The sequence below is a fragment of the Mesoplodon densirostris genome, chromosome 1, assembly GCF_025265405.1.
Source record: "Mesoplodon densirostris isolate mMesDen1 chromosome 1, mMesDen1 primary haplotype, whole genome shotgun sequence".
Classification (NCBI taxonomy): Eukaryota; Metazoa; Chordata; class Mammalia; order Artiodactyla; family Ziphiidae; genus Mesoplodon; species Mesoplodon densirostris.
In genome coordinates, this window is record NC_082661.1 from 163,121,068 (window position 1) to 163,147,289 (window position 26,222).

The 26,222-nt window shown below is 34.3% G+C and overlaps 1 protein-coding gene across 8 annotated transcripts in view; it reads right to left on the reverse strand.

Annotated features, from left to right (window-relative positions):
* Nucleotides 1–26,222, reverse strand: part of PCDH7 (protocadherin 7) — a 423,700-nt gene that overhangs the window by 74,304 nt on the left and 323,174 nt on the right. The window contains exon 3 of one of the 8 annotated variants that reach the window (XM_060111347.1): nt 2,846–2,889. The exons of the other annotated variants lie outside the window; for them this stretch is intronic. Coding sequence (XP_059967330.1) covers nt 2,861–2,889 — 29 coding nt within the window. The 3' untranslated portion in view covers nt 2,846–2,860. Of the gene's footprint in view, nt 1–2,845; nt 2,890–26,222 lie in introns of those variants that run through there. 8 annotated transcript variants of the gene reach the window in all.

A 26,222-nucleotide genomic window follows, 5' to 3' on the forward strand; every position in this document is an offset into this window, starting at 1 on the left:
AACACCTCCCATTACAGAATGTGAACTTATTTGGAAATCGGGTCCTTACAGACATAATTAGGATGTGGTCATACTGAACCCTTAATCCAATATGGCTGGTATCCTTATAAGAACAGGGAAGACAATGTGAAGACAGACGCACAAGATGAACACCACATGGTTACAGGCAGAGACTGGAACAATGCACCTGTAAATCAAGGAAGGCCAGGGATTGCTGCCACCACCAGAAGTTAGGAAGAGGCAAGGAATGATTCTACTTAGAGACTTTGGAGGAATTGTGGCCTTGCTAAGACCTTGATTTTGGACTTTTAGAGTCCACAACTGTGAAAGAATAAATTTCTGTTGTTTTAAGCCACCACCACACTCCCTCCACCCAGAACATGCTCCATACAAGCATATAGCAAAATGAGAATATTACATGCATATGTGTCAATATTTTCAAACTTGTTATCTCTGGGTGATAGGAAGAAATCTGATTTTTTAAACGCATGTTGTTTCCAAACTTCCTATATTAAATATGTTATTCTGTTGTATTAAAATAACATATAATAAATAATCACAGAAGGGCTTATCCCCAGCATGGCCAAGTGGACATAAGCAAAATTTTATCTGATTTTCTTCTATTGATAATCTAAATTTCTTTGTACTTGACATTCTAAGTTTTCATTTTGAAAACAGTACTGATACTTACTACATGGCCCATAACATAATGCTAGGTCCCTTAACCTGCTTTTTGATATACGGTATATGGTAATAGACATGGGAAAAAAAAACCCAAATATTCAAATCATCTTGAGCTTTCAAAACATTTTTACAGACTTTGTGTCAGTACAACATCAAGCTTAAAAGTAGTATGTACTTTTCACTTGGAACTGGGTTAAATCTCTTCAACGATTACCAGCTATTTGATTTGAGGAAGACTGCTAAACTTCTCTTAATCTCAGATTCCTCATCTATAAAGTGGTGACATTTATAAAAAACCTACAATCATTGAGATATTATAATATATAGAAGACATAACATGAGAATTGCTTAGCCCAATGTCTAACAAATGCATGCTCATTAAATATTAGATAACATTATACTCTACAGACTGGGACAGACAATTTAAATAATGAACATACTACTATGAATATCCCCTTGTCTTCAAGAAGATAACATCATTCTTTAAAATCAATTATCTATTGCTTTCAACGTTAGCAGTACCATTTAATTTGTTCAGTCTCTTTTAAAAATAACTTAACCTGAGAATCAGTTTGCTCAACTGTGAAATGGAAAAAAATAATACATATCTCATTTGGACAGTTTTGGAAAAAAATAATATTGATAATAACTACTATAATTTATTGAATATGATGATGAGTCAGGCCCTAGATTAAACACTGCATGCATAGTAGTATATTCAATTCTTGCAAAATGTTTGTGAATTATTTTGAAGAATCAATGTCCAAGAATTAAATGTAGGTGAACCACGTAAATCTAAAGGAATAATTAGTTGGTGTTAGAAATGATGTATTGTGTACTTGCTTGTATTAAACTTATATTATAGTCTGAATATTTAAATAAGCTTTTTGAAGAAAAAGATATATCAATACATGTATTTTCCCTGCCATTACGGTAATACACATGGCCCCCAGCTTTGATAAATGCTTTGAATAAATGAATACATGAATGATTGAGAGAATTAATTAATGAATAATAACCTATCTGTCTGGAAGCATCTGAGTTTTCAACTATGTTAAAGATTTGTGGGCTTAACAAGGTCTTTCTTTTTTAAAATTGCATTTTAATCTTTATTTGCACAGTGTCTTTTCAGACATCCAATAAGGATTAACTCAGCAAATATATTATTCACACATGTAATTATACATACACACATGCTCTTTATATGAATATACTACTTACAGTATGCAAATTGTATGCAGCCTCAAATTTTATACAAAAAATGACAACAAAACTTGGTGTTTCCTTCAATATTTTAAAAACTATGAAAATGTGAAATTTTTACTTTGCCTAAAACCCCTTTTGCACTTCATAGCAATCAAAAGCACACAGGAAAAATCAGGTTTCATGGGGCATACACACAGAAACACAAAATTACATTTTGTATGGCCCTGCGGCATTTTGACAAAGTGGTCCTGAAAAGAATGTGAAGAATGAATATGAGGAGAGGATCATGAATGTAGAAGGAAATTGTTTTTATTGATTTTCATTGGCACTACAGTTCCTAACACAAGAACTAAATTTATGAAATCAGTTATAATTTTGGCACTGAGAGGCAGGCTACCTTTAGCACCCAGAAAGTTGGCTCTCATATCCTTCTGATTATTAATTTCTGAGTTTCAGACCTGTTTCTGATGTCCAAATGATAAAAAAAGGACAAAATAAAGGAAATGAGATATTTTAAAAGAACAAGAAAACTATTATTTTTATCCTCCACCAAGATCTCAGAATCTATATTGGTTCTTTTATGTATTACTTAATTTCTTTTGCACATTATGCTACCCAGTTACAACAGTAAAAATGTAACTTGGAAACACAGGGATAGAATGCAGTATCCTTAGTGCATTCAGATTTATCCTATAATTCTAGGAGGCTCTCCAAATTTTTTTAAATGTTGGAAATCATACAGTTATAATAGATGGCTATCATACTGTCAATGGCTTTTGGTTTTCTGATAACTTTACAGAAGCCAGATTTCAGATACCATCTTTAATATAACAAATAAGTGTAATATACAAACTAGATGAATCTGAAACAATCTTCTAAGAATGGTTTCTTTGGATGTTAAACAGTTGCTGAATCCATTGTTCCTCTCCCTTGTGTATGGTACTATTTCCATTTGCTTTCTGACACATTATTAAATGCAATCATAAAGCAGAGTGTTTCCTGGAGCAGAAGAGAAGCAGAGGGAAATCATGTTACTCAGAATATCCTAAATTCAATAAACAAAGTCTCTGTATATATGCACAACCAATTAAACCATGTTGACTCAATTGGCCAATCAATTCTGATTTAAAGCAAAGGTCAGCTCAGTCAAACCAGCAATCAATTAAAAAAAAAATCAGTAAAAACTAACTTTCAATGTGCATGCTTGGAATATTACAGGTGATGCAATTATTCCAGAAAAAAAGAAGAGAACTCTAATTATGTAACACTGAGTTTAAAATTGAGTTTTAAGTTTGTTTTGTTAAAATATTCTTTATACTCTTTCTTGCCTCAGGATATTTTTTTAACTGCAAAAGAAGGAAATTAAACACAAGGAGACACATTTTTCTTTGAGAAGATCTAGATAAATTTTACAATGAAGAAAACAAATATGATTTTATATTTTCTAATAGTTATAGTCTCGGGGACTAAACAAAGTAGGATCTTTAGATTAACCCTCTAGAAAACAATTAAAATTATAATCTTTGGATTTTCCATCATCATCATCATATCACTATCTGAATACCTTATACATTACATGACTTTAAAAAAAATCAAACAAACAAACAAAAATGATTTCATGAACCATGCAGTGTTGGGAGACAAACCTAGAACACCAATCATCACCTTGTAGCTTCTGCTAAAATAGATTTTAAAATAAAATCACAAATATTCAATCCAGGGGACATCTTAAATGCCCAAAACACAGACTTGAAAGAAAACACAGACACTGTAATTTAAGGCTTTCTTAAAAATGATACATGTTCTAGCATTTTATGTTCCATAGAAACCAACATAACAATAAAGGGAAGTCAGTGAGGAGCCCAGGCTTGTTCTTTCAAAGAGAAGACTGTACTGTGAAATGGTTACAACCTGGGCTCAGGGAGGTATGGACAGAAACCAAGATTCCCTCTTACAAGTGAAATAAACTTGCACAAGTTACTGAAGAGCCTAGGTCTTGTCTTCTTGAGAATAGTGAAAAATTTCCCTCAATTTGTAATGATACTTAACCAAAATAATGTGTGCTATGTGCTTACTACAGAGAATGTTGAAAACTTGGCATTCGATAAGCTATTATCGCTATTGATATATTACATAAGCTAACTAAATAAAAGATTTCGGGCTTCCCTGGTAGTGCAGTGGTTGAGAGTCCGCCTGCCGATGCAGGGGACACAGGTTCGTGCCCCGGTCCGGGAAGATCCCACATGCCGAGGAGCGGCTGGGCCGGTGAGCCATGGCCGCTGAGCCTGCGCGTCCGGAGCCTGTGCTCCGCAGTGGGAGAGGCCACAACAGTGAGAGGCCCGCGTACCGCAAAAAAAAAAAATAAAAAAGATTTCATCCACAAGGTGGAGGGTTCCTGTTCTTCTAAGGAAAATATAATGAAAAATCACTAACTAAAAAAAAAAAAAAATTATCAGATTGCAAGACAAAATTGCACACTAACCTTCAAATATACAAAAATTGAATATTTTAGACTTTGGAGATGGAAGGAAATGATTCCTTATAGGGAGTATTTAACACTTAAGGTATATAGACAGTATTAAAAATCTACACAGAAGTAGCCTAAGTAGGCAACAAACACTTGGTAAAATGAGCTTTGGCAGATGTCCAATAACAAATAATAAGAATAAGCCCCTCAAGGGGCTTTAATTAAATGTTTGGCCACTAAGGGCCATCCAAACAATATGGCAATACACAAGACAAAACCATTTAAAAATCTGATGGTACTGGGAGCTCTTTGGAGATGCAACAAATAGGAGTGTCTTTTTTTGAAAATTAAATGCTAGCAAATTATAATTAAGTGACCTCAAATAAATTAACTCTCACTGGGTGGGCCCTTAGTTATTTAAACGTTAACGGAAGTAATTTATTATCATAGAAAGATATCTAGACCCATAACCAAAATTGGGAAACATTCAGCCACAAAACGTCTATATTTTATCTGTATATATGAGCAAAGGAAAATGAGCTTACTACTAGATGCAGCTGATTTAGTCTTCATAGGATTTAGCCAAACTAGTATAAACTTGTGTGTAAAGATGAAGGTACCTTTTAATGGAAATCAACACAATCTTTACATTATTTTGGTCTGATATGCTTGACCAAGCACATGCACTGTTATAACCACAGAAAGGCAGGCTGATTCCAGCTTTCATTATGCCTGAATAATTGTGGAGTTTTCTAAGCCATTTTGCCTCACTGTAGCTAAGTCTCTTCAATTTGTAGAGGGAACCAAGAGCAGACTATCCCCAAGGTTATTTTCCACTCAATATTTTATACATGTAAGAAAATAATACTTTATATAGTAAATGTATAGAACATTTCAGTCATATAAATCCTTAGAGATAAGATGATATACAATTAATAAGAAAATATTATCTTGATTATAATTTCTTTGGGTTATAGAAGCATAACTTTGAATTCAGAGATATTTAATTCAACTACCTTGTCCTAATTATAAATTATTGTTTACCCTAGAATATTGTGAAAATGGTAATGTACATTTAACTCAAGTTGAGAAGTGTATTATTTTGCTATATATTCAAAACTATTTAACTTGTATCATTTGGGGGGCAAATAAAACAACATTGAAATGACATAGAGCTTAATAATTAGAAGAAAAATATTTATGTAAATTATAATGAACATTATGAATAAATATGACAATTTATACAATTTTACTGTCATGTTCTTAATGAGTGTCAAAATAAAGCTGAAGGACTACACCCAAAATGATTTTAAATATTAATAATTATACAATGCTGTTAGAAATGTTACTGGGTAGAAAGTGTTTTGATTTATATATTTAAAAAACATGTTTAAGAAATTATGAAAGTAATATAGATGCTACTTGTCATCAAGGACTCATGGAATATTTCTTCTCAAAATGAAGATTTGCTTCATTATTCATTATTATTTCAAGTTAATTCAAATATAAATAGTCATAGACTTCTAAAAAAAATTTAAAGCAAGCAAATATGAACATGATGTTAAGGAATAATGGTATGATAGACAAAGTCAAGACAAGTATCACCATTTTCAAAAGTAAATTCTAAGGAAGAAACTTGAAATGTTGATGAATCATTGCACTTCTCTGTATAACGGGGAAAGTTGCTTCAATATCTATTGAGTCTTGCACGAGGGCCTGTGTTTTTGCCACATGAGAATGGAACAATAGATTTTAGATCTGCAGTCAGTAACATGTGGCAGTGAGTGTCAGCTTGTAAATAGTTTCACAATTCTGTGCATCACTGCCTCTGTTGATTCTTCAACTTGGCTCTGCTTATTCTATTGTTTCCCTCTTGAATGACTGTCTAGAATACCCTACTCAATGACTCTATTATTATCTGAAGCATATTTGTCTATACGAGAGACTATTTATTAGGTTTGCCACTAGATTGCCAGCACAGTTGGTGTGAAAGACTGCCAGGCGATTAACTTTTTCATTCAGTAATTTCCAAAAATATTACCTAGATTGTAAGAAGGTCTTTTACCTCCTTAATTAAATCACTTGTCAAATTATATTTATTGTCCTCAGGCAGCACATTAAAATAAAAGTAATAAAAATTTAGAAAGTCATCTTTATAACTAAATGTCATATATGCATTTACATCTCAGGTAAATGCACTCTGCCTAACTAGATGATTACCATCTATTTGTTAGGTTTATAGGTTTTTGGTTAAAATTTGCTTTGACAGACTGGCATATGTAAGTGAATATTTAACAAATCAGTTAATATTACTTACACAACCATCAGTGATATATAAGATGAATTCCAAAGAAATTGACTATTGAGAATACTTTGTTAAACAGAATGAAATAAGGGAAAGAATACAGGAATAACTCTTTAAGTGAAAATGTGTGTCACCTGATTTCTTTGCACAGATATATGTCTGGTTTGGAATTAACTGGTGGAAGTTTTCTACTTTTGTTTTTAGTTTCTGTGTGTGTGCATGTGCGTGTGCATGTGTGTGTGTCTTTGTTATAGCAAGCCAAAATTTCCCCCAGCGCTCCTAAATAAAAATATTTCAGTTCTGCAAATTCTTGTTTCATAGCAGATTCTTGTTCAGAATCTCATTGCTTTCAGTTGTCAAAGTTCATTTCAACTTAATTAGATAGTTAAATTTTAAGAATCTCCTGTGAATATCTAGTGAATATCTCTTTTTGAACTCCTATCATACTTTCTTAAGGCACTTAGTGTGTGTGTATACATATATATATATATATATATATATATATATATATATATATATTTCTTTATATTTATATATACAAGTGAATTTACAAATGTGGTTTTTCCAGATAAGAATTTTTTTAATCAAATAAATTATGTATTTTTTAAATGATTGCCCTTAACCACTTTCATAGAGCACATGGTGCTACTTTGGCTGTTGAATCCAGTAACAGCATCAGATTACTATAGTGCTAATTGGCATGTGATCTTCATTACCAGGTGTATCATTAGAGCCCAACTAGCTCACAGACACATAGAGCAACATTTTATTTTCTTCTCTAATCACCGATACAGACAAGCTAATATAGGTTTATGTGTAGAAATTAGTATAATTAATTGCTGAATGCCTGGGTTTTTCTCTCTGAATCACTACTGTGAAAAGTGAAAATGTTTATTCTATTTAAAATGTTGTACTTAAGACCAAGCTCTCATTTTTCTATTTTCCATGATGATTTTATTTTGAAGAAAACTGGAGATAAGATGACTATTTAAGTAGAATCAGAAAAATAATGTCAATTTCTTGTGGGTGCAGGAGAACAAGATAACATGACTAAGCTTTCTACTTATGAAAGTCAAAATGTTTTTATTGGCAAAACCCATGAGTAAGAATGAAAAAGTCTCACATGTTTACAAATATTTTAAATTAAAGCACATTTGAGTGTGCTTTTATGAATTGACTTAACCAAACACCAAATTTGTTGTTAAATAACATTTCTCTAAACACTGACATTTTCTAAAAATAAGCAAATTCTTAATATGTAAATAAAGATTGGAATATTCATTGACAAACATACATATGTATAAAATTTGTCTCATTTGGATGTTTGATTAATGGATGAAAAGTTAAGAAAATGTCATAGAGAGAAAATATAAACACCCAATGTTTATAAAGATGAAAGTGGCATCTGGAATCTGTTTGCATAAAATACATTTCTCCTTTTACACTGGAACACAGCTATGTCCAGGTGGGTAAGTGTCTCCAACTAGAGTCCTAGTGATCAATGACATTAGCAATTAGGTGAACATCTAACATTCCTTAATAAGCAAGATACAAAGCAAGCATTGGATGTTCTCTATATCTCAGATTCAGATACCTTAAATATAATGTGAAATTTGCAATAAATTTATTAAACACATCCTTTTGACTCTCATTATTTTCTTAATCCACTTTTAGGATGCATCCTTAGTCTCAAAGAAAAAACATTGCTAACTACAAGTGATTTAGATATAAAATTTGAGAATTACATTATAATGATATGTTAATCACTGATCTAGTGTTTCTTCTTTTAAAAAGATGAGGAGGCATCTTTTTTGAAAGTACTTAAAGAAGACAACATTTAAATTATATTTTATATTATAAGGCTCAACTCAAGAGCTTATTTTGATGCCAGATGTTTACTGAGGTAAATGAAATCATTGTCATTTGAAGTTTTTAAAAGCCTGCTACTACCCAAAGCCATTAAAGTCCAGTATTAGATTTTCAAAACCTTTATCACCTAAAGCTTTTGCAGACCCAATGTATTCAGCTACTACATGAGAGATCTTAAAATTTGTAAATATTAAATTTATTATGCCAGTTAGGATCTACTAAATTTCTCTGCCATTTAAAAACTTTAACAAAGAAAATGCTTTATAAACTTAAAAATATAATCTCTTAAAACATAGCTACCCTTTATCATTTTCTTTGGAGGAAGGTATAAAAACATAATATTTTGGGCTTCCCTGGTGGCGCAGTGGTTGAGAGTCCGCCTGCCGATGCAGGGGACACGGGTTCATGCCCCGGTCCAGGAAGATCCCACATGCCGCGGAGCGGCTGGGCCTGTGAGCCATGGCAGCTGAGCCTGCACGTCTGGAGCCTGTGCTCCTCAACGGGAGAGGCCACAGCCGTGAGAGGCCCGCGTACCACAAAACAAAACAAAACAAAACAAAACAAAAACCCATAATATTTCACTTGAAGATGAATCACATAAAAGAAGAAATAAGAATATCAGTTAAGGAGAAAAGGAGCAGGGAATTCCCTGGCTGTCCAGTGGTTGATACTCTACATTTTCACTGCTGAAGGCCCAGGTTCAGTCCCTGGTTGGGGAACTAGGATCCCACAAGCCACAGGGAGTGATGAAAAAATAAAATAAAGAAAATAAAATAAAGAAAAAAGTAGTAAAGGTAGCTGTAAAGTTAAAAAAAGTGAGTTTCCATGTCACATCCATACTTGTTACCATCAAACATAAATGCTTTGTTTTTCAGATGTTCCTTTAATGTCTAGGGACAAAACATGTAGAGATAATGCCATACAATAATATTAAAAAAAAAAAGAAAGCCAAAATAAGACATTGACAGAAGTTAGAAAATAACATGAAATGGGATGGGACTAAAATTATGGCAGGTTGATCCAAATATTTGATAAATACCCTACACTCACTCCACCTAAAAAAAAAAGAGCAAAACATTAAATAACAAACATTACAGGGAAAAATTAAAATAAATTGCAGTTTTAAAGAGATATCTGCAGTTATATGAGCCTAATTGGAATCAACAAAAAGGCACTAAGGACATAGACCAGATGGACCTCTGATACTTTTAACCACTCTGCCTTTCCCATGTAATGTCACCATGAAGAGGAACCAGAATCTTTAATCTCGTGATCTAATGGCATGCAGATTACTTCCTTTAAGTCAGGTAAGCTAAATCTTTCAATTACTTATCTCCTTATACAGAATGTAGGTGTTGAAAGAATTTTAAAATACATTAGAAGAACTGGACCTATATATAATAACTCAAGACAACTCCTTACAAAGTTGGTGTGGTTTAAACTAGCAATATCTCTCACTCTTGCATATTCCTATCTATTGTAAAGGTCAGTCTGTATCTCCTTGCTGGTTGTAACTCCAGCTGTAAGATTAAAAATCATCAACTGTCTTTGGATACATTAACTTGGACATGTTAATAATCTTCAATACTTCTTACAGATGTGAATATGTTTTAGCTATTCTGATTTTACATGTTGCTCTCAGGAAATTCTGCTTTCATGGATTAATCAAAAGCTCTTCTGGGTTACAAGAGTTTCATCTGTTCCAGGTGAGTATTTTATTATCATTACTGCTGAAAATAATTTCAAATAACCAGTAAGTTTTAGTTGAATAACCTATTATTTCTAAAATATATTTTGTTTAATGGCATGGGGGGAAATCAGAAGAATTATAAAATGTATCTACTAACTCCTAGAAAGTAAAATGTAGCTGTAGGGACAGAGCATGCATCCATGACAGGATATGGGACAATAATAGTTTGTAGGTGACAAAATAGTAAATCAGTGTTAAATCCTGAGTGTCATATAAAGTTACAATAAAAAAGAGAATACAGTAACATGAGAAGAGCAGGGAAGACTCACCAGAAGATTAAGAAATCAAACTGAGTTTTGACATGTGAAAAGGAACCAAGTTAGGTGCCTTGTGAGATGGATGATGTAGGTTGAGGAAACAGCAGGGACAGATGCAGAGAAGCAAGAGAAAATTAAGTTATGTTTGGGGACAGGATGTAAAGTTTGGAAAGATAGGATGAAAAAAGTCTGAATGATGAAGTAATGAGATTAGAATTTTGGGTTGGGCAAGTGGGTGAAGAACTCTGAGTGAGGGGGGTAACATTATGAAAATGGTGTTTACACAGGATTAGTCTGGTGATAGGTATACTGAACTGTGGAAATGAGAAGACACGGAAGTAGAGAGACCAGATGGGGTGACTCAGAGAGTACAGGTGAATACTGAGGGGGATGAGAATAAAATGAAATATGTAGCTTCGCTTTTTGTTTTTATGTCATATCCACTTTTTAACATCTATAAAAAACAAAATCATAAATTGCTAACAGAAAAGGTATCCTAACTATTGCAAAGATAGAGATCTGGAAAATAATTTCTCAAAAAAGCCATCAAAGCTCTAGTAAAAAAAAGTAATTCAATTCCTGAAGGAGCAATAGCAGTCACAACATAACATTTAACTACTTAAAAGGAAAAATGAGAGAGACCTTCAAGATGGCAGAGGAGTAAGACATGGAGATCACCTTCCTCCCCACAAATACATCTGCATGTGGAACAACTCCTACAGAACACCTACTGAATGCTGGCAGAAGACCTCACACTTCCCAAAAGGAAAGAAACTCCCCACGTACCTGGGTAGGGCAAAAGAAAAATGAAAAAACAAGACAAAAGAATAGGGATGGGACCTGCACCTCTGGGAGGGAGCTGTGAAGGAGGAAAAGTTTCCACATGTTAGGAAGCCCCTTCATTGGCAGAAACGGAGGATGGGTTGGGGGGGGGGAGATTCAGAGCCACAGAGGAGAGCACAGCAAGAGGGGTGCAGAGGGCAAAGCAGAGAGATTCCCACACAGAGGATGGATACCGACCAGCACTCACCAGCCCGTGAGGCTTGTCTGCTCACCCACTGGGGTGGGTGGGGGCTGGGAGATGAGGCTCTGGCTTCAGAGCTCAGATCCCAGGGAGTGGACTGAGGTTGGCTGCATGAACACAGGCTGAAGGGGGCGGGGTGCCACAGCTACCTGGGAGGGGGTCCAGGAAAAAGTCTGGACTTGCCTAAGAGGCAAGAAACCATTGTTTCAGGGTGCTCAAGGAGAGGGGGTTCAGAGCACAGCCTAAATGAGCTCTAGAGAGAGGCGTGAGTCGCAGCTATCAGCGCAGACACCAGAAATGGGCATGAAATGCTAAGGCTGCTGCTGCAGCCACCAAGAAGCCTGTATGCAAGCACAGGGCACTATCGATGCTCCTCCCAGGAGGAAAAGCTATAGTTTTCAGCTCTTGTTATCATTTGTGGATTTGTTTTTTGGTATGGTTGCTCTCTTCTTTCTTTGTTTATTACTTTTTAATTTTTTTAATTTTTAATATTTTTTTTTTTATTTTAATAACTTTATTTTATTTTATTTTATTCTTTCTTTCTTTCTTTTTCTCTCTCTTTTCTTCTGAGCCATGTGGCTGACAGGGTCTTCATGCTCCAGCCGGGTGTCAGGCCAGTGCTTCTAAGGTGGGAAAGCCGACATCAGGAATTGGTCCATCAGAGACCTCCCAGCTCCATGTAATATCAAACTGTGAAAGCTCTCCCAGAGATGTTCATCTCAACGCTAAGACCTAGCTCCACTCAACGACCAGCAAGCTACAGTGCTGGACACCCTATGCCAAACAACTAGCAAGACAGGAACACAATCCCACCCATTAGCACAGAGGCTGTCTAAAATCATAATAAGGTCACACACCAAAACACACCACTGGACAGGGTCCTGCCCACCAGAAAGACAAGATCCAGCCTGATCCACCAGAACACAGGCACCAGTTTGCTCCACCAGGAAGCCTACACAACCCACTGAACAAACAACCTTACCCACTGGGAGCAGACACCACAAACAACAAAAACTATGAACCTGCAGCCTGCAAAAAGGAGACCCCAAACTCAGTAAGTTAAGCAAAATGAGAAGAAAGAGAAACACACAGCAGATGAAGGAGCAAGGCAAAAACCCACCAGACCTAACAAATGAAGAAGAAGTATGCAGTCTACCTGAAAAGGAATTCAGAGTAATGATAGTAAAGATGATCCAAAATCTTGGAAATAGATCGAAGAAAATACAAGAAAGGTTTAACAAGGACCTAGAGGAACTAAATAGCAAAAAAAAAAAAAAAAAAAAAAAAAGATGAACAACACAATAAATGAAATTAAAAATTCTCTAGAAGGAATCAATTGGATAATAACTGAGGGAGAAGAACAGATAAGTGACCTGGAAGATAAAATAGTGGAAATAACTATTGCAGAGCACAATAAAGAAAAAAGAATGAAAAGAATTGAGGACAGTCTCAGAGACCACTGGGACAACATTAAACACACCAATATTCGAATTATAGGGGCCCCAGAAGAAGAAGAGAAAAAGAACAGCTGAGAAAATGTTTGAAGAGATTATAGTTGAAAACTTCCCTAATATGGGAAAGGAAATAGTCAATCAAAACCAGGAAGCTCAGAAAGTACCATACAGGATAAATCCAAGGAGAAACAAGCCAAGACAAATATTAATCAAACTATCAAAAGTTAAATACAAAGAACAAATATTAAAAGCAGTAAGGGAAAAACAACAAATAACATACAAGGGAATCCCCATAAGGTTAACAGCTGATTTTTCAGCAGAAACTCTGCAAGCCAGAAGGGAGTGGCAGGATATATCAAAGTGATGAAAGGGAAAAACCTACAACCAAGATTACTCTACCCAGCAAGTACCTCATTCAGATTTGACGGAGAAATTAAAACCTTTACAGACAAGCAAAAGCTAAGAGGATTCAGCACCACCAAACCAGCTTTACAACAAATGCTAAAGGAACTTCTCTAGGCAAGAAACACAAGAGAAGGAAAAGACCTACAATAATAAACCAAAATAATTAAGAAAATGATAATAGGAACATACATATAGATAACTAGCTTAAATGTAAATGGACTAAATGCTCCAACCACAAGACATAGACTGGCTGAAAGGACACAAAAACAAGACCCATATATATGCTGTCTACAAGAAACCCACTTCAGACATAGGGACACAGGCAGACTGAAAGTGAGGGATGGAAACAGATATTCCAAGCAAATGGAAATCAAAAGAAAGCTGGAGTAGCAATTCTCATATTAGACTAAATAGATTTTAAAATAAAGACTATTGCAAGAGACAAAGAAGGATACCAAATAATGATAAAGGGATCTATACAAGAAGAAGATATAGCAATTGTAAATATTTATGCACCCAACAGAGGAGCACTTCAATATATGAGGCAAATGCTAACAGTCATAAAAGGGGAAATCGACAGTAATACAATCATAGTAGGGGATGCTAAAGATGCTACCAGAAAACTACTAGAGCTAATCCACGAATTTGGTAAAGTAGCAGGGTACAAAATAAATGCACAGAAATATCTTGCATTCCTATACACTAATGATGAAAAATCTGAAAGAGAAATAAAGGAAACACTCCCATTTACCACTGCAACAAAAAGATTAAAATACCTAGGAATAAACCTACCTAAGGAGACAAAAGACCTGTATACAGAAAATTATGACACTGATGAAGGAAATTAAAGATGATACAAATAGATGGAGAGATATACCATGTTCTTGGATTGGAAGAATGAACATTGTGAAAATGACTATAACACCCAAAGCAATCTACAGATTCAGCAGAATCCCTAAAACTACCAGTGGCATTTTTCACAGAACTAGAACAAAAAAATTCACAATTTGTATGGAAACACAAAAGACCCCAAATAGCCAAAGCAATCTTGAGAAAGAAAAACGGAGCTGGAGGAATCAGGCTCCCTGACCTCAGACTATACTACAAAGCTACAGTAATCAAGACAGTATGGTACTGGCACAAAAACAGAAAGATAGATCAATGGAACAGGACAGAAAGCCCAGAGATAAACCTGCACACATATGGTCACCTTATTTTTGACAAAGGAGGCAAGAATATACAATGGAGAAAAGACAGCCGCTTCAATAAGTTGTGCTGTGAAAACTGGACAGCTACATGTAAAAGAATGAAATTAGAATGCTCCCAAACACCATACACAAAAGGAAACTCAAAATGGATTAAAGACCTAAATGTAAGGCCAGACACTATAAAACTCTTAGAAGAAAACATAGACAGAACACTCTATGACATAAATCACAGCAAGATCCTTTTTGATCCACCTCCTAGAGAAATGGAAATTAAAACAAAAATAAACAAATGAGATCTAATGAAAATTAAAAGCTTTTGCACAGCAAAGGAAACTATAAATAAGATGAAAAGACAACACTCAGAATGGGAGAAAATATTTGCAAATGAAGCAACTGACAAAGGATTAATCTCCAAAATTTACAAGTAGCTCATGCAGCTCAATATCAAAAAAGCAAACAACCCAATCCAAAAATGGGCAGAAGACCTAAATAGACATTTCTCCAAAGAAGATATACAGATTGCCAACAAACACATGAAAGGATGTTCAACATCATTAATCATCAGAGAAATGCAAATGAAAACTACAATGAGGTTTCACCTCACACCAGTCAAAATGGCCATCATCAAAAAATCTAGAAACAATAAATGCTGGAGAGGGTGTGGAGAAAAGGGAACCCTCTTGCATTCTTGGTGGGAAGTAAATGATACAGCCACTGTGGAGAACAGTATGGAGGTTCCTTAAGAAACTAAATATAGAACTACCAAATGACCCAATAATCCCACTACTGGGCATATACTCTGAGAAAACTGTAATTCAAATAGAGTCATGTATCACAGTGTTCATTGCAGCACTATTTACAAGAGCCAGGACATGGGAGCAACCTAAGTGTCCATCAACAGATGAATGGATAAAGTAGACGTGGCACATACATACAGTGGAATATTAGCCATAAAAAGAAACGAAATTGAATTATTTGTAGTGATGTGGATGGACCTAGAGTCTGTCATACAGAGGGAAGTAAGTCAGAAAGAGAAAAACAAATACCGTGTGCTAACACACATATATATGGAATCAAAAAAAAAAAAAAAAAAAAGCAAATGATTCTGAAGAACCTGGGGTAGAACAGGCATAAAGACACAGGTGTAGATAATGGACTTGAGGACATGGGGAGTGGGAAGGGTAAGCTGGGACAAAGAGAGAGTGGCATGGACATATATGCACTACCAAATGTAAAATAGATAGCTAGTGGGAAGCAGCCACATAGCACAGGGAGATCAGCTTGTGCTTTGTGACCACCTAGAGGGATGGGATAGGGGGGATGTGAGGGAGATGCAAGAGGGAGGAGATATGGGGATATATGTATATGTATATGTATATGTATAGCTGATTCACTTTGTTATAAAGCAGAAAATAACACACCATTGTAAAGCAATTATATTCCAATAAAGATGTTTAAAAAAAGGTAGAGGAGAAAAATCATGAAGTAAAAAAATATATTAAAATCGATCTTTATTCTAAAGGGATGCGTTTTGATGATATTGTTTTCATTTGTTCTTTTCCTTTGATAAGTCTTAAATTCAATCTAACACAAGTGATTACTAAGATAATTCATGTGGTCAGATGCTGGCATCATCATCAGCGTCATATTCAACAATTTTTACAGTGTGTCAGAGAAAAAGATCTCTTTATAATTTCATATGCAGCTAGATTTTTCAGAATCACTCATACTTGTTAGGATTTTCTGATTCCTGGTCACTTATTATATTTTTGTTTCTTAAAGAGGACTTGAGGGCAAAGACTACATAACTGAGACTTGATTATCCCTTAAGAAAAGATATACTTTAAATATTTTCTTCACAAAGTGGGCCTTGGATTGAAATCATTGCATTATTGCTTACTACCCCTCAATAAAACTAAAAAAAAAAAAAAAAAAAAAAAAATTTCCAGACACATTGTAAACTTCAAGAGTCTATAAGTTATTGATGTTCAATATAACAATGATAAATTGCTTTGTGTAGTTCTAAAATGTTTAATGGTGAGGATGATATTACTCCTAAGATTGTACTAAGAGAATTCTATATCAGTTTAACAAAAACTCAAAACATTGGTCCTGAGGTTATTACATAGAGAGGACACTCTTGGTTAAACCAAGGTTGATAGGCAACTGGCATGAGAACCTATTCCCTCCTACACATTTTGAACATCTTATACAGAAAAATGACAGTTATATTCAGTACCAAGACACAAAAAATTCCATTAGACTTCTATTAGTATATAAAGCAATAACCTTAACACTTAGTTTAGATACTTGCCGAATTAACAAGTGTCTCTTCTCTAAAACCATAGAAAAAAAAGATTATTAGAATGCCACTGCTAAGCAAATTAATGTCATAAAATTCAAATATAAACATCACAGAACTAGTGGTAATCTATTTTCTGTTGAAGATATATTAAATGATTGAAATATCATGAACCACTTCTCCCACCTACAAACACACACACACACACACACACACACAAACACACAAAAATGCATTGGATTTAAAGAAGATCAAGGCTGCTCCTGTTTAAGACAAAGTGTAAGATTTTTCTTCAGAAGTTTTTGCATATCTGATGAGGTGTCAACTCAAGGTTGCTATTTTTATGCTGTGAAGGTTTAAGTTCTGCTGCTACCCATGGAAAACATGTGAGTTAGTGTTGTTTTATTGTACTTGTTAAGAATTAATGTTAAAACAAAGGGCCTTATTGAAGTGTTGTAATATCTAGATTAAGAAATTGAATCAAACTCTACTGTAATTCTAGGTTAGCAAGTTAACAATAAGATAAAAAATGAAAAAAAAAACCCTACATATAAACTTCAGAGATATTATACCATGGCTGAAAATTCCTTATCTCTGACTTCAATATGCTCCAGCAAAGCAATCTATCCATACAGCTCTGCTGTGTTTTCAGTATGTATGGTTCATTCATTCATTCATCAAACATTGATTACTTAACTCTCAGGTGCCAAGCTTTTGGAGCACTAGTAACTGGGGGCACACAGATGCATGAGACATGATGTCTGTCTTCAAGAAACTCACAGTTCAGTTGGAGAGACGGTCGTGTAAACAAATCATTATAATAGAGTGAGACGTGCTAACAGATGATTGTACAATGGGGCTGTGATGACAGATAAGGTATATTTGCTTGGGGATTCAAGAAGGCCTTTAACGGAAAGTAGCATGTGAGCAATATTTTGAAGAAATAATTGGAGTTTCTAAGGCAGATTCAGTAAAAATCAATGAAAGAAAATGATAAATACTTATGTGAACTAAGTGACTAAGATTCAGGTGCTATTCATAAATAATACCCAGCTGGAAAGACATCAGTGGAGTAGAGAACAGATGATGTGAAGGCAGAGGACCTGGCTATAAATGCAAGACAGTGAAGTGACCATGGAAAATTTATGCAGCCCAATTTTCAATCTCTAAAGTGTAGATTTAAAAAACGGATTAACAAAGTTATTAAGGAAAGCATATAAATCTGTTCTGTATGATCTAAAGCACCTTACAAATGTTATTTACCTAATTATACCTTTTTTTTTGTCCAGTGAGTATAGAAGTAGAGATCACTTAATTACAAAAATATGCTTCTTAGAAACATCAAGGCCAAGAGGTAAACTTCACATTTCTCTTTAATATAAATAATATTTCAGTAAAATCTGAGGAGCTGGCAGTAAGGTCTCTTCATATTACATTATTGTCATTAATGCCTATGAAGCTAATTAACTCTTGAACAAGGGCATCCATGATAAACATGGATTATATTTGAGACATCATTTACAACCAAATAGCACCTGAACAAACCAGGTCAGATTCCAAGCTTTTCAGATACCTAAGGTGATGAATTTCTCTGTGATTAAAGCTAATTTGGGTCAAGTTTTCTGTCACTTGCAATGTAATTAACAATCAATATTAACAATTTATGCCCTATACCTGTTACTAGCAAGGAAAAAGAGTGTAGTTTATTTCTTGCTTGTTGCTTTCCTAGCTATCCTTCCTGGTCTGAATTTCTCTTTCATATCTATTCTTGGCTCCTTCTAACTTCAGTCTATACAATCTTCATCTCTAAAGTAAGTCACATGCTGTCAGAGACTTACTTACAAGGGATAGGTTACGCTTATCCATAACTAATTGTCTCTCATGTGACCTGATGCTCATAATTATTCTATTCTCATTTTAGCTTACCTACCTATAAGCTCCTTTCAAATGGCAAAATAAAAACACACTTTCAAATCATACCCACAGCACACTTCCCTGTTTCTGGTTTACAGTTCAATTATACCATAGCATCATAGCTGTCTTTTTCCTCACTTGTACTTTTATTCTCCAAGGGTATTTTGTTTTTTTATATTGTGGAGCCCTCTTAGGACAGCATTCCGATATTATGTTCTTACTGGATCCTTTGGAAGAAGTGCTTTCACTGCACTGGGTTAAGTGCATTTCCTTTGTTGAGTGGCAACAGCAACCTCACTTAAGGAATTAAGCTTTTCTTTTCTTCTCTTTCTAACAGCAACAGCAGGATGCTTTCTTCTGAAAAACTGGGTACCTGGCATATGGAAGAATCAAGTATTTGTAGTAAAAGCTTGAGGCTTCTGACGAGTTTTGTGGGCATCCCATATAAATTCACTAGGTTGGAATTAACAGGTCTGTCCTTGCATAAATGAACAGAAAGTCTGCAAAGTAATTCTCTGCTAATCAGAGCAAATTAGTCTTGGATTCTACTGACATGGAAAGATACTAACAGGCCTCCAGTCTAAGGACTAGTAATAATTATATTACCGTTGATTAGAAAGTATCAATATTTATATCCCTTTGTAAGATGTAATCTTTATTTAAAATCTAATATCTAAATTTCACCCAATATTGTAATACTATGATTATTAACATAGTTTTGGACTTGATAAATATACACCTTCTTGTCTGGAGACTGAGTATAGCTGTAGTTAAGAAATATCTCCCATTAATAGCTCAGTTTTCAAAACTCCTAAGATGTTCTTATCCTATACCTGTCATTTAATAATGTTTAGTAATTAGCGATAGCTTTATTTTATGCATCTATTCAAGAAAGTATTTATTGAGTACCCATTACTGCACGAATCTTGAACTAAATAGTAGAGACATAATTATGTGAAAGGGGAAGATGAGGCCCCTCTTTTTATGGAATTCATGTTCTAACAAATATTTACACAAAGATTGCTTAAAGTTCAGAAAAGTGCAAATATTATGCAACTATAATATATTAATTATTGTTAAAATATATAACCAAGGCACAAGTTACCTATGCATGTGGACCTTTAAAAATGATAATTGGAACACTTTAAATATCTTGCAATTTTATTTGTTAATTATACCTCAATAAACCTGGGAGGGGAGTGGAGTTCATCTGAATGCTTTTTAATGAGAGACTAAGTGGTGTTTCCAATCACATCAGGCATGATGGGATAGTTTTAATCAGCCAAGCAGTACAAAACTCAAAGCATCAGAGTAAATCAGGAAAGGAGAATGCCTAGAAGTAGAAAAACACAACGTCTTATTTTCCTTTCCTTCAAGGTGCTGTGCAGCCCTAATATTTAGAAAACCTGGAAGAAAATGCAAAATAAACATGTAATTGTAGTGTCACTTCTTCTTTAAAATATTCTTCTAAAATGTAAACTGACTGTTGAAATGTAAAACATGGACCAGAATTAAAACCCTGAAGTTTTAAAAAAAAATTAAAGTAAAAAAAATTAAAGTGTTAATTAAAAAACTCACCACACAAATTAAATCAAATAGATTTGCCATTAGATGAGAACTTACCACTTTTCTATGTCTCTCAAGTTAGTTCTGAGTACAGAAATAAATACTAGCCTCAAGGAAGGAAATGATCAAAATGAATGAAGTATATGTAAAGACATCTGACATATTTGCCTTTGCAATTATGAGAGACATCCAATCAAATAAGGCCATTTAGAACTTAATAAAGCATCATTGGTTTCAAAATGTGGAAATGATGAACTCATAAAAGAAGCTCTGAAATCAATCAGCCATCCAATTAATCAATAAATTAACTGAGCAGTCTCTTTCTTCACCCTTACCGTATTTCTCTTTCAATACAGATGGGTGTATTTTGAGGAGTAATTTTTGAAGAGAGAAATGACAATTGTTTGACTTCTATGGAGTAATAGTAATTAGATAATCAGGGAAAGGCAGAGATAGTGGCTCCTATTACAGTGAGCATTTGTCCAAAAGATGCAACTGTACATCCCCACTGTTTGTAATCTTGGAATTAAAAAAAAAAAAATGTACACACTGTTATATTTAAAATAGATAACCAACAAAGACCTACTGTATAGCACAGGGAACTCTTCTCAATACTCTGTAATAACCTAAATGGGAAAAGAATTTTAAACAGAATGGATACAGGTATATGTATAATGCAATCACTTTGCTGTACATCTGAAACTGACAACTATAATATAAAATAAAAATTTAAAAATGTAAATGATGACCAAGTTCAAGAGTACTGGTTTGCACTTTGAAGTTTATAAACTGGCAATCATGTTATAGGATAGTGTACAAATGCAGGGAGAGGGGTTTGTTTTTGAATATTTGCCCTCAACAATGACAGAGGAGAAATCCACATGAAGTTACTCATTAGTTTAATCTTCAAGAACATTTCGAGTCCATCTTATCTATTTTTTAAAACTGCTGTTATGAAGTATTTGTATATCCAGAGGAAGAATAAAGTTTCAACTATTTGAAAATTAAGCCTATTTTTTAAAAAACTGTACTTTAGTTAACTTGAAATTACTAAAATTTAACTACCCACATACTGTCAAAATCAAATATAAATAAGCACTGTTGTGTACATAAAGTTATAGTAGCAACTGTGGTCCTTTCATTTTCTTTTATCCCTTTATATCAATTATGAAACAATTCCTGTCTGTGCTTATAAATTCTTCTGTTGAATTTATAACACATAAATTTACAACTATTTCTGTGCAAAGTTAAAAATCATGTTAGAATTTTTCCCATCATATAACATTTGAAAAGGAAATATTTTAATATGATGGATGTAAGTACCATTTAAATAAAAACAATTTATTTAAAATAATTTTAATTGTTATACTTTGGAATATTTAATTCAAAAGGATTTGCCTCTTTGAATAATTAAATGTGTCACTTTAGAACAGAATTTCCACAAAACTATATATACGTGTGTGTGTGAAATGTCTTCAAAACTTGAGGATCTTTTAAGTCTTCGCCTAAGTAATTAAAAGTATTGTATATACTTCCAAAAAATTAATTAAACATTTTGTACCATTAGAGGTCAATTATATGTCACACAAACTATAAGTTAGATTATTTGAGTCATGGTAAGTGCAATGGAGAAGTTTTGAAATATGCAATATTAATGAAATTAGCTTAATATTATCTATATATCTCTATAGATATCATTTTATCTTCATAACAACCCAAGGAGGAGAAGTCATTAGACCATATTCACATTCTCTATGTAGTGGAGCTGCTATTTAAACTCAAGAAGTCTGATTCCAGTGTCAACCATGGTGTGTGTATACATATTATGGAAAGTAAAATCATTTATAAGCTGTATCTTAATAAAAAGTGGAAAGGCTTGATGTTAAATGGAGATGTTCCAAACTGCTAATAAGCAGGCCTAGACTGAACTATTATCTCAGCTAAGCCTCACATTTCATAGCCAAATCTTTACTTACACATATCAGCTGCACAAATAACAAGCACAAAGGAGGTCCTCAAAAACTTTTTGATTAATTGATAGTAAGATTTAAATAGCCTTAGTTATCTTGGTAGGTGGAACAATCTATAAAATGTTATGGATGTAAAACCAGTCAAAAGTTGCTAACTTACTGATATATAAGTTAACCCATTCTATGTAACAATAGACAGGTGGGGTTGCTATAGACAGCAAGATTCTGTATGATGTAAAGAATGCAACATTGTATTTTGGATAAAAATAGATCAAAATCACTCTTCAGGTATTGCAAGGGGTCTTATCAGTAAAAGATACAAATTATAAACTATATAAAACAGGTGGCCGGGCCTCCCTGGTGGCGCAAGTGGTTGAGAGTCCGCCTGCCGATGCAGGGGATACGGGTTCGTGCCCCGGTCTGGGAGGATCCCATATGCCGCGGAGCGGCTGGGCCCGTGAGCCATGGCCGCTGAGCCTGCGCGTCCGGAGCCTGCGCGTCCGGAGCCTGTGCTCCGCGACGGGGGAGGCCACAACAGTGAGAGGCCCGCATACCGCAAAAAAAAAAAAACAGGTGGCAGTGCCCTCTTGAGGACACTTTTGAAATTTGACACCAGTTACCTATCTAAGAATTCTTCAGGTAAATTGATGTTCTTTTCCATATCCTGGAATTACTGCCTGTTATTTTTACAATTTAAAGAAAATACAATGCAATGAAAGTACTATTCAGGTTGACTCCTCAAACTTTTCCTGAGAAGGTAGCCTTTGTAATATTATCAAATTTAATGCAAGGGTACAGAACTGGTGTAGGTTAGGTTTCCATAACTATAGGATAGACATATTACAATAATTGAACACATAGAGAGCATTATGGTTTGGTACTGAGGATTTCAACCAAAAATGTTTTACAAACATATATCCATACCAAACTATAGTAAATCCAGAATTGCATTCAACAAAAGATTCTAAATATGCTAAACTTGCATAAACTTACCATTCTGCTTATAATGTCATGACTTCTAACAGAAAGAATATAATAGTCAGTCTGAATGTTTTGTGAAACACTTAATTTAGTTCTTTAGTCTAGAACTTTTATGTTCTTAGAAGTGAGAGTGCTCTCTGGCTCTTCATGTTGTCCCCTGGACACACATACACATAGATACACCAACACACCTCCACACACACACACACACAAACACACACACAATGTACATTCCTTTCTTAAGTCTAACATCATAGAGGTTTTGCAATCAAAATACAAATACCCATGAAACAACTCTGGAGTAACCTAAAAAAAAAAAAAAAAAAGCCAAAAAAATGAAGACCAAAAAACAAGGCAGCCTAATTTTATCAGAAAGACAGGGATTCAGAGAGTCCATTTGGAAATCTTCTTAATTAGAAATTAAGAAAGCAAGAAAACAGTCAAATGCTCTAATGGATTTTCTTTCTTAAAATCACAATGATTCCTATGTGTCACTGTGTGTTAGAACAAATTCATAAAATGCTTGGAAATTCCAAGTCATTCATTTATGGACTAGCTTACTTCCTGAAAAATCTAGTTGGTTATTCAGATTCCTGTTAGGCCATAAATGAGATAAGTAAGAGGTGAAATAAAAACTAAAATAATATGTATAGGGGTGACTCTCTAAACCTTGGTAGCTGGATATTAACTCTGCGGAAAGGAAGTAAGGGCCAAAAAGTTACTGCACTTTCTCTGTTCATTTGTGTTTCAGCTCTGGAAGAATGGCAAATATGTAAATGAAACTAACATTACGAAAAAAAGAGAAAGAAAGAAAGAAAAAGAAAGCAAGCTACAATGGGTCTTATATTTATTTTGCCAAGAAACTAAGCTTATTGAAAATAACCAATTAATTAACTTAGAGATTCTTTTGTAATTGCTTGTTAAAACACCAAATTATATAACTAAGACCACGAACATATTTTTGTTGTTTCACCCTTAGTAGTTAGTAATTACTCAGTAGTTTACAAGTATGGTAGTAATTTATTATCTTATAGTAAAGGATCATTATCTTTGAAAATTCAGATAACATATATAAGATTCAGAATCTTTGGCCCCTTAGCATGAAGAAACACAGAGGTATCAATCAACAAAATATCAAAACAGTGTCTTGCTCGTCTGTTTTATGTGTTCATACTGTTGACAAGTAAATTAAGAAAGAAAATGAGAAGAGAAAAGGAAGCATAATATGTTTTTGTCACAGAATCACTATTATTATACAAATATGGGATGTGAAATTAACTATATATTGATGTAAAAAAAGGTACAGTTTTAAAATGTGTCCCAATAGCGTTATACCCTCTGACTTTTCTGCACAGCTTTGAACAAAAATTCTGGAATCCACTTTTTTAATGCCGAGAACACTTGGCCTTCTGTACAAACTGCAAATTTTTTACGACCCACCCCCCAAAATGTGGAATCAGTCATATTCCATTAACACTCTCATTTTGTCTCAATGGCAGGCACTGCTGTTATTTATTTACTTACTTATCTATTTATTTCTTTATTTAAATTTGCAGAATTGTCTATTAAAAAGAGTGCAGCTTTCAGGCATGAACTCCATTTGAATCTGCCATCTTCTCTCCTTTCTCTTATGATTAGACATCCTTAGAGAACTATAAACTACATCCAACAATCTCCATTTTCTCATCTCCCATTCAATTTTAAGCTCCTTACAGGTTGACCTGTGTCTTTATCTTGCCAGAGTTGTTCCCTTGACGGGTTTACAAGGATCTACTTTATAAACTCAACAGCCTGTGCAGACCTCTTAATCTTCTGAAAATACTGAGACAGGTGAAAACTCCTTGGCCTTCGTGATATGATATTTTTTGATTTTCCTACTCCGAATATTCCTGTTGTGTCAGACATTAACCTCTACCCAACCCCACACACACGTTAAGCTTAACTGCTCTCCATAATATTTTTCTGTTCCTCTCTGTAATAGTTGTTTCAGAAATGCCATGGCTTTAAAACATCACTTCCATAAAGACGGTTTGTGCATTTCCAAATTTATCTTTGTCTTACATTCTAATTCTTTATTATCTCCCATCTCCCTACTTTTCTGGTCATCTTCCTATGTTTAATGTATTTTAAGCACCTCAAATATCATGTCAGAAAGTAAATACACCAATGCCTCCATAAATCATTCCTCTGTTTTCTGTTCCTTAAATGTTTTAATGGCCCTCGAATCTCCAAGAATGTTTTTGTAAACCTCCCTTTAATTTGTCTTCTCATAAAATTAGCTACCACACTTTGTACATTTTATTTCTTTATTATCTTTCTTATGTTAACTTCTGCTGCTGCTACCTTGTTTCACACTTTTCATGCCTTTCTAATGGAAATATTGTAATTGCATTCTAAATAGCCTTCCTCTTCCTGCCCTTCCTCACTCTACTTTATTCAGTCTATTGCTGTCAGATTGGTCTTTCTAAAGCTGAAAAATGTACAGTTACCTGCCATGGCATGTAAGTTAAAGTCTGGTCGTCTTGAGCTGACATACACGACCTCATATAATCTGGCCCAATTTTACTTTTCCAATATTTTGTGTGCCCTGTGATCATTCAATTGTAATATTAGTTGACACAAGTTTAGTGTTTTGTTTGCCTTTGTTCATCTTTCAAAGCTATTCCTACCTATTGGAATGCCTTTTCTCAATGTTCATATATCCAAATTCTTTTTTTTCCCTCTGAATACCACTTACTTACTCTCCGAAAGTTTGTTTAATCCTCTGCCATAAAGACAATACAAGAGGGCTTCCCTGGTGGTGCAGAGGTTGAGAATCCGCCTGCCAATGCAGGGGACACGGGTTCGAGCCCTGGTCCAG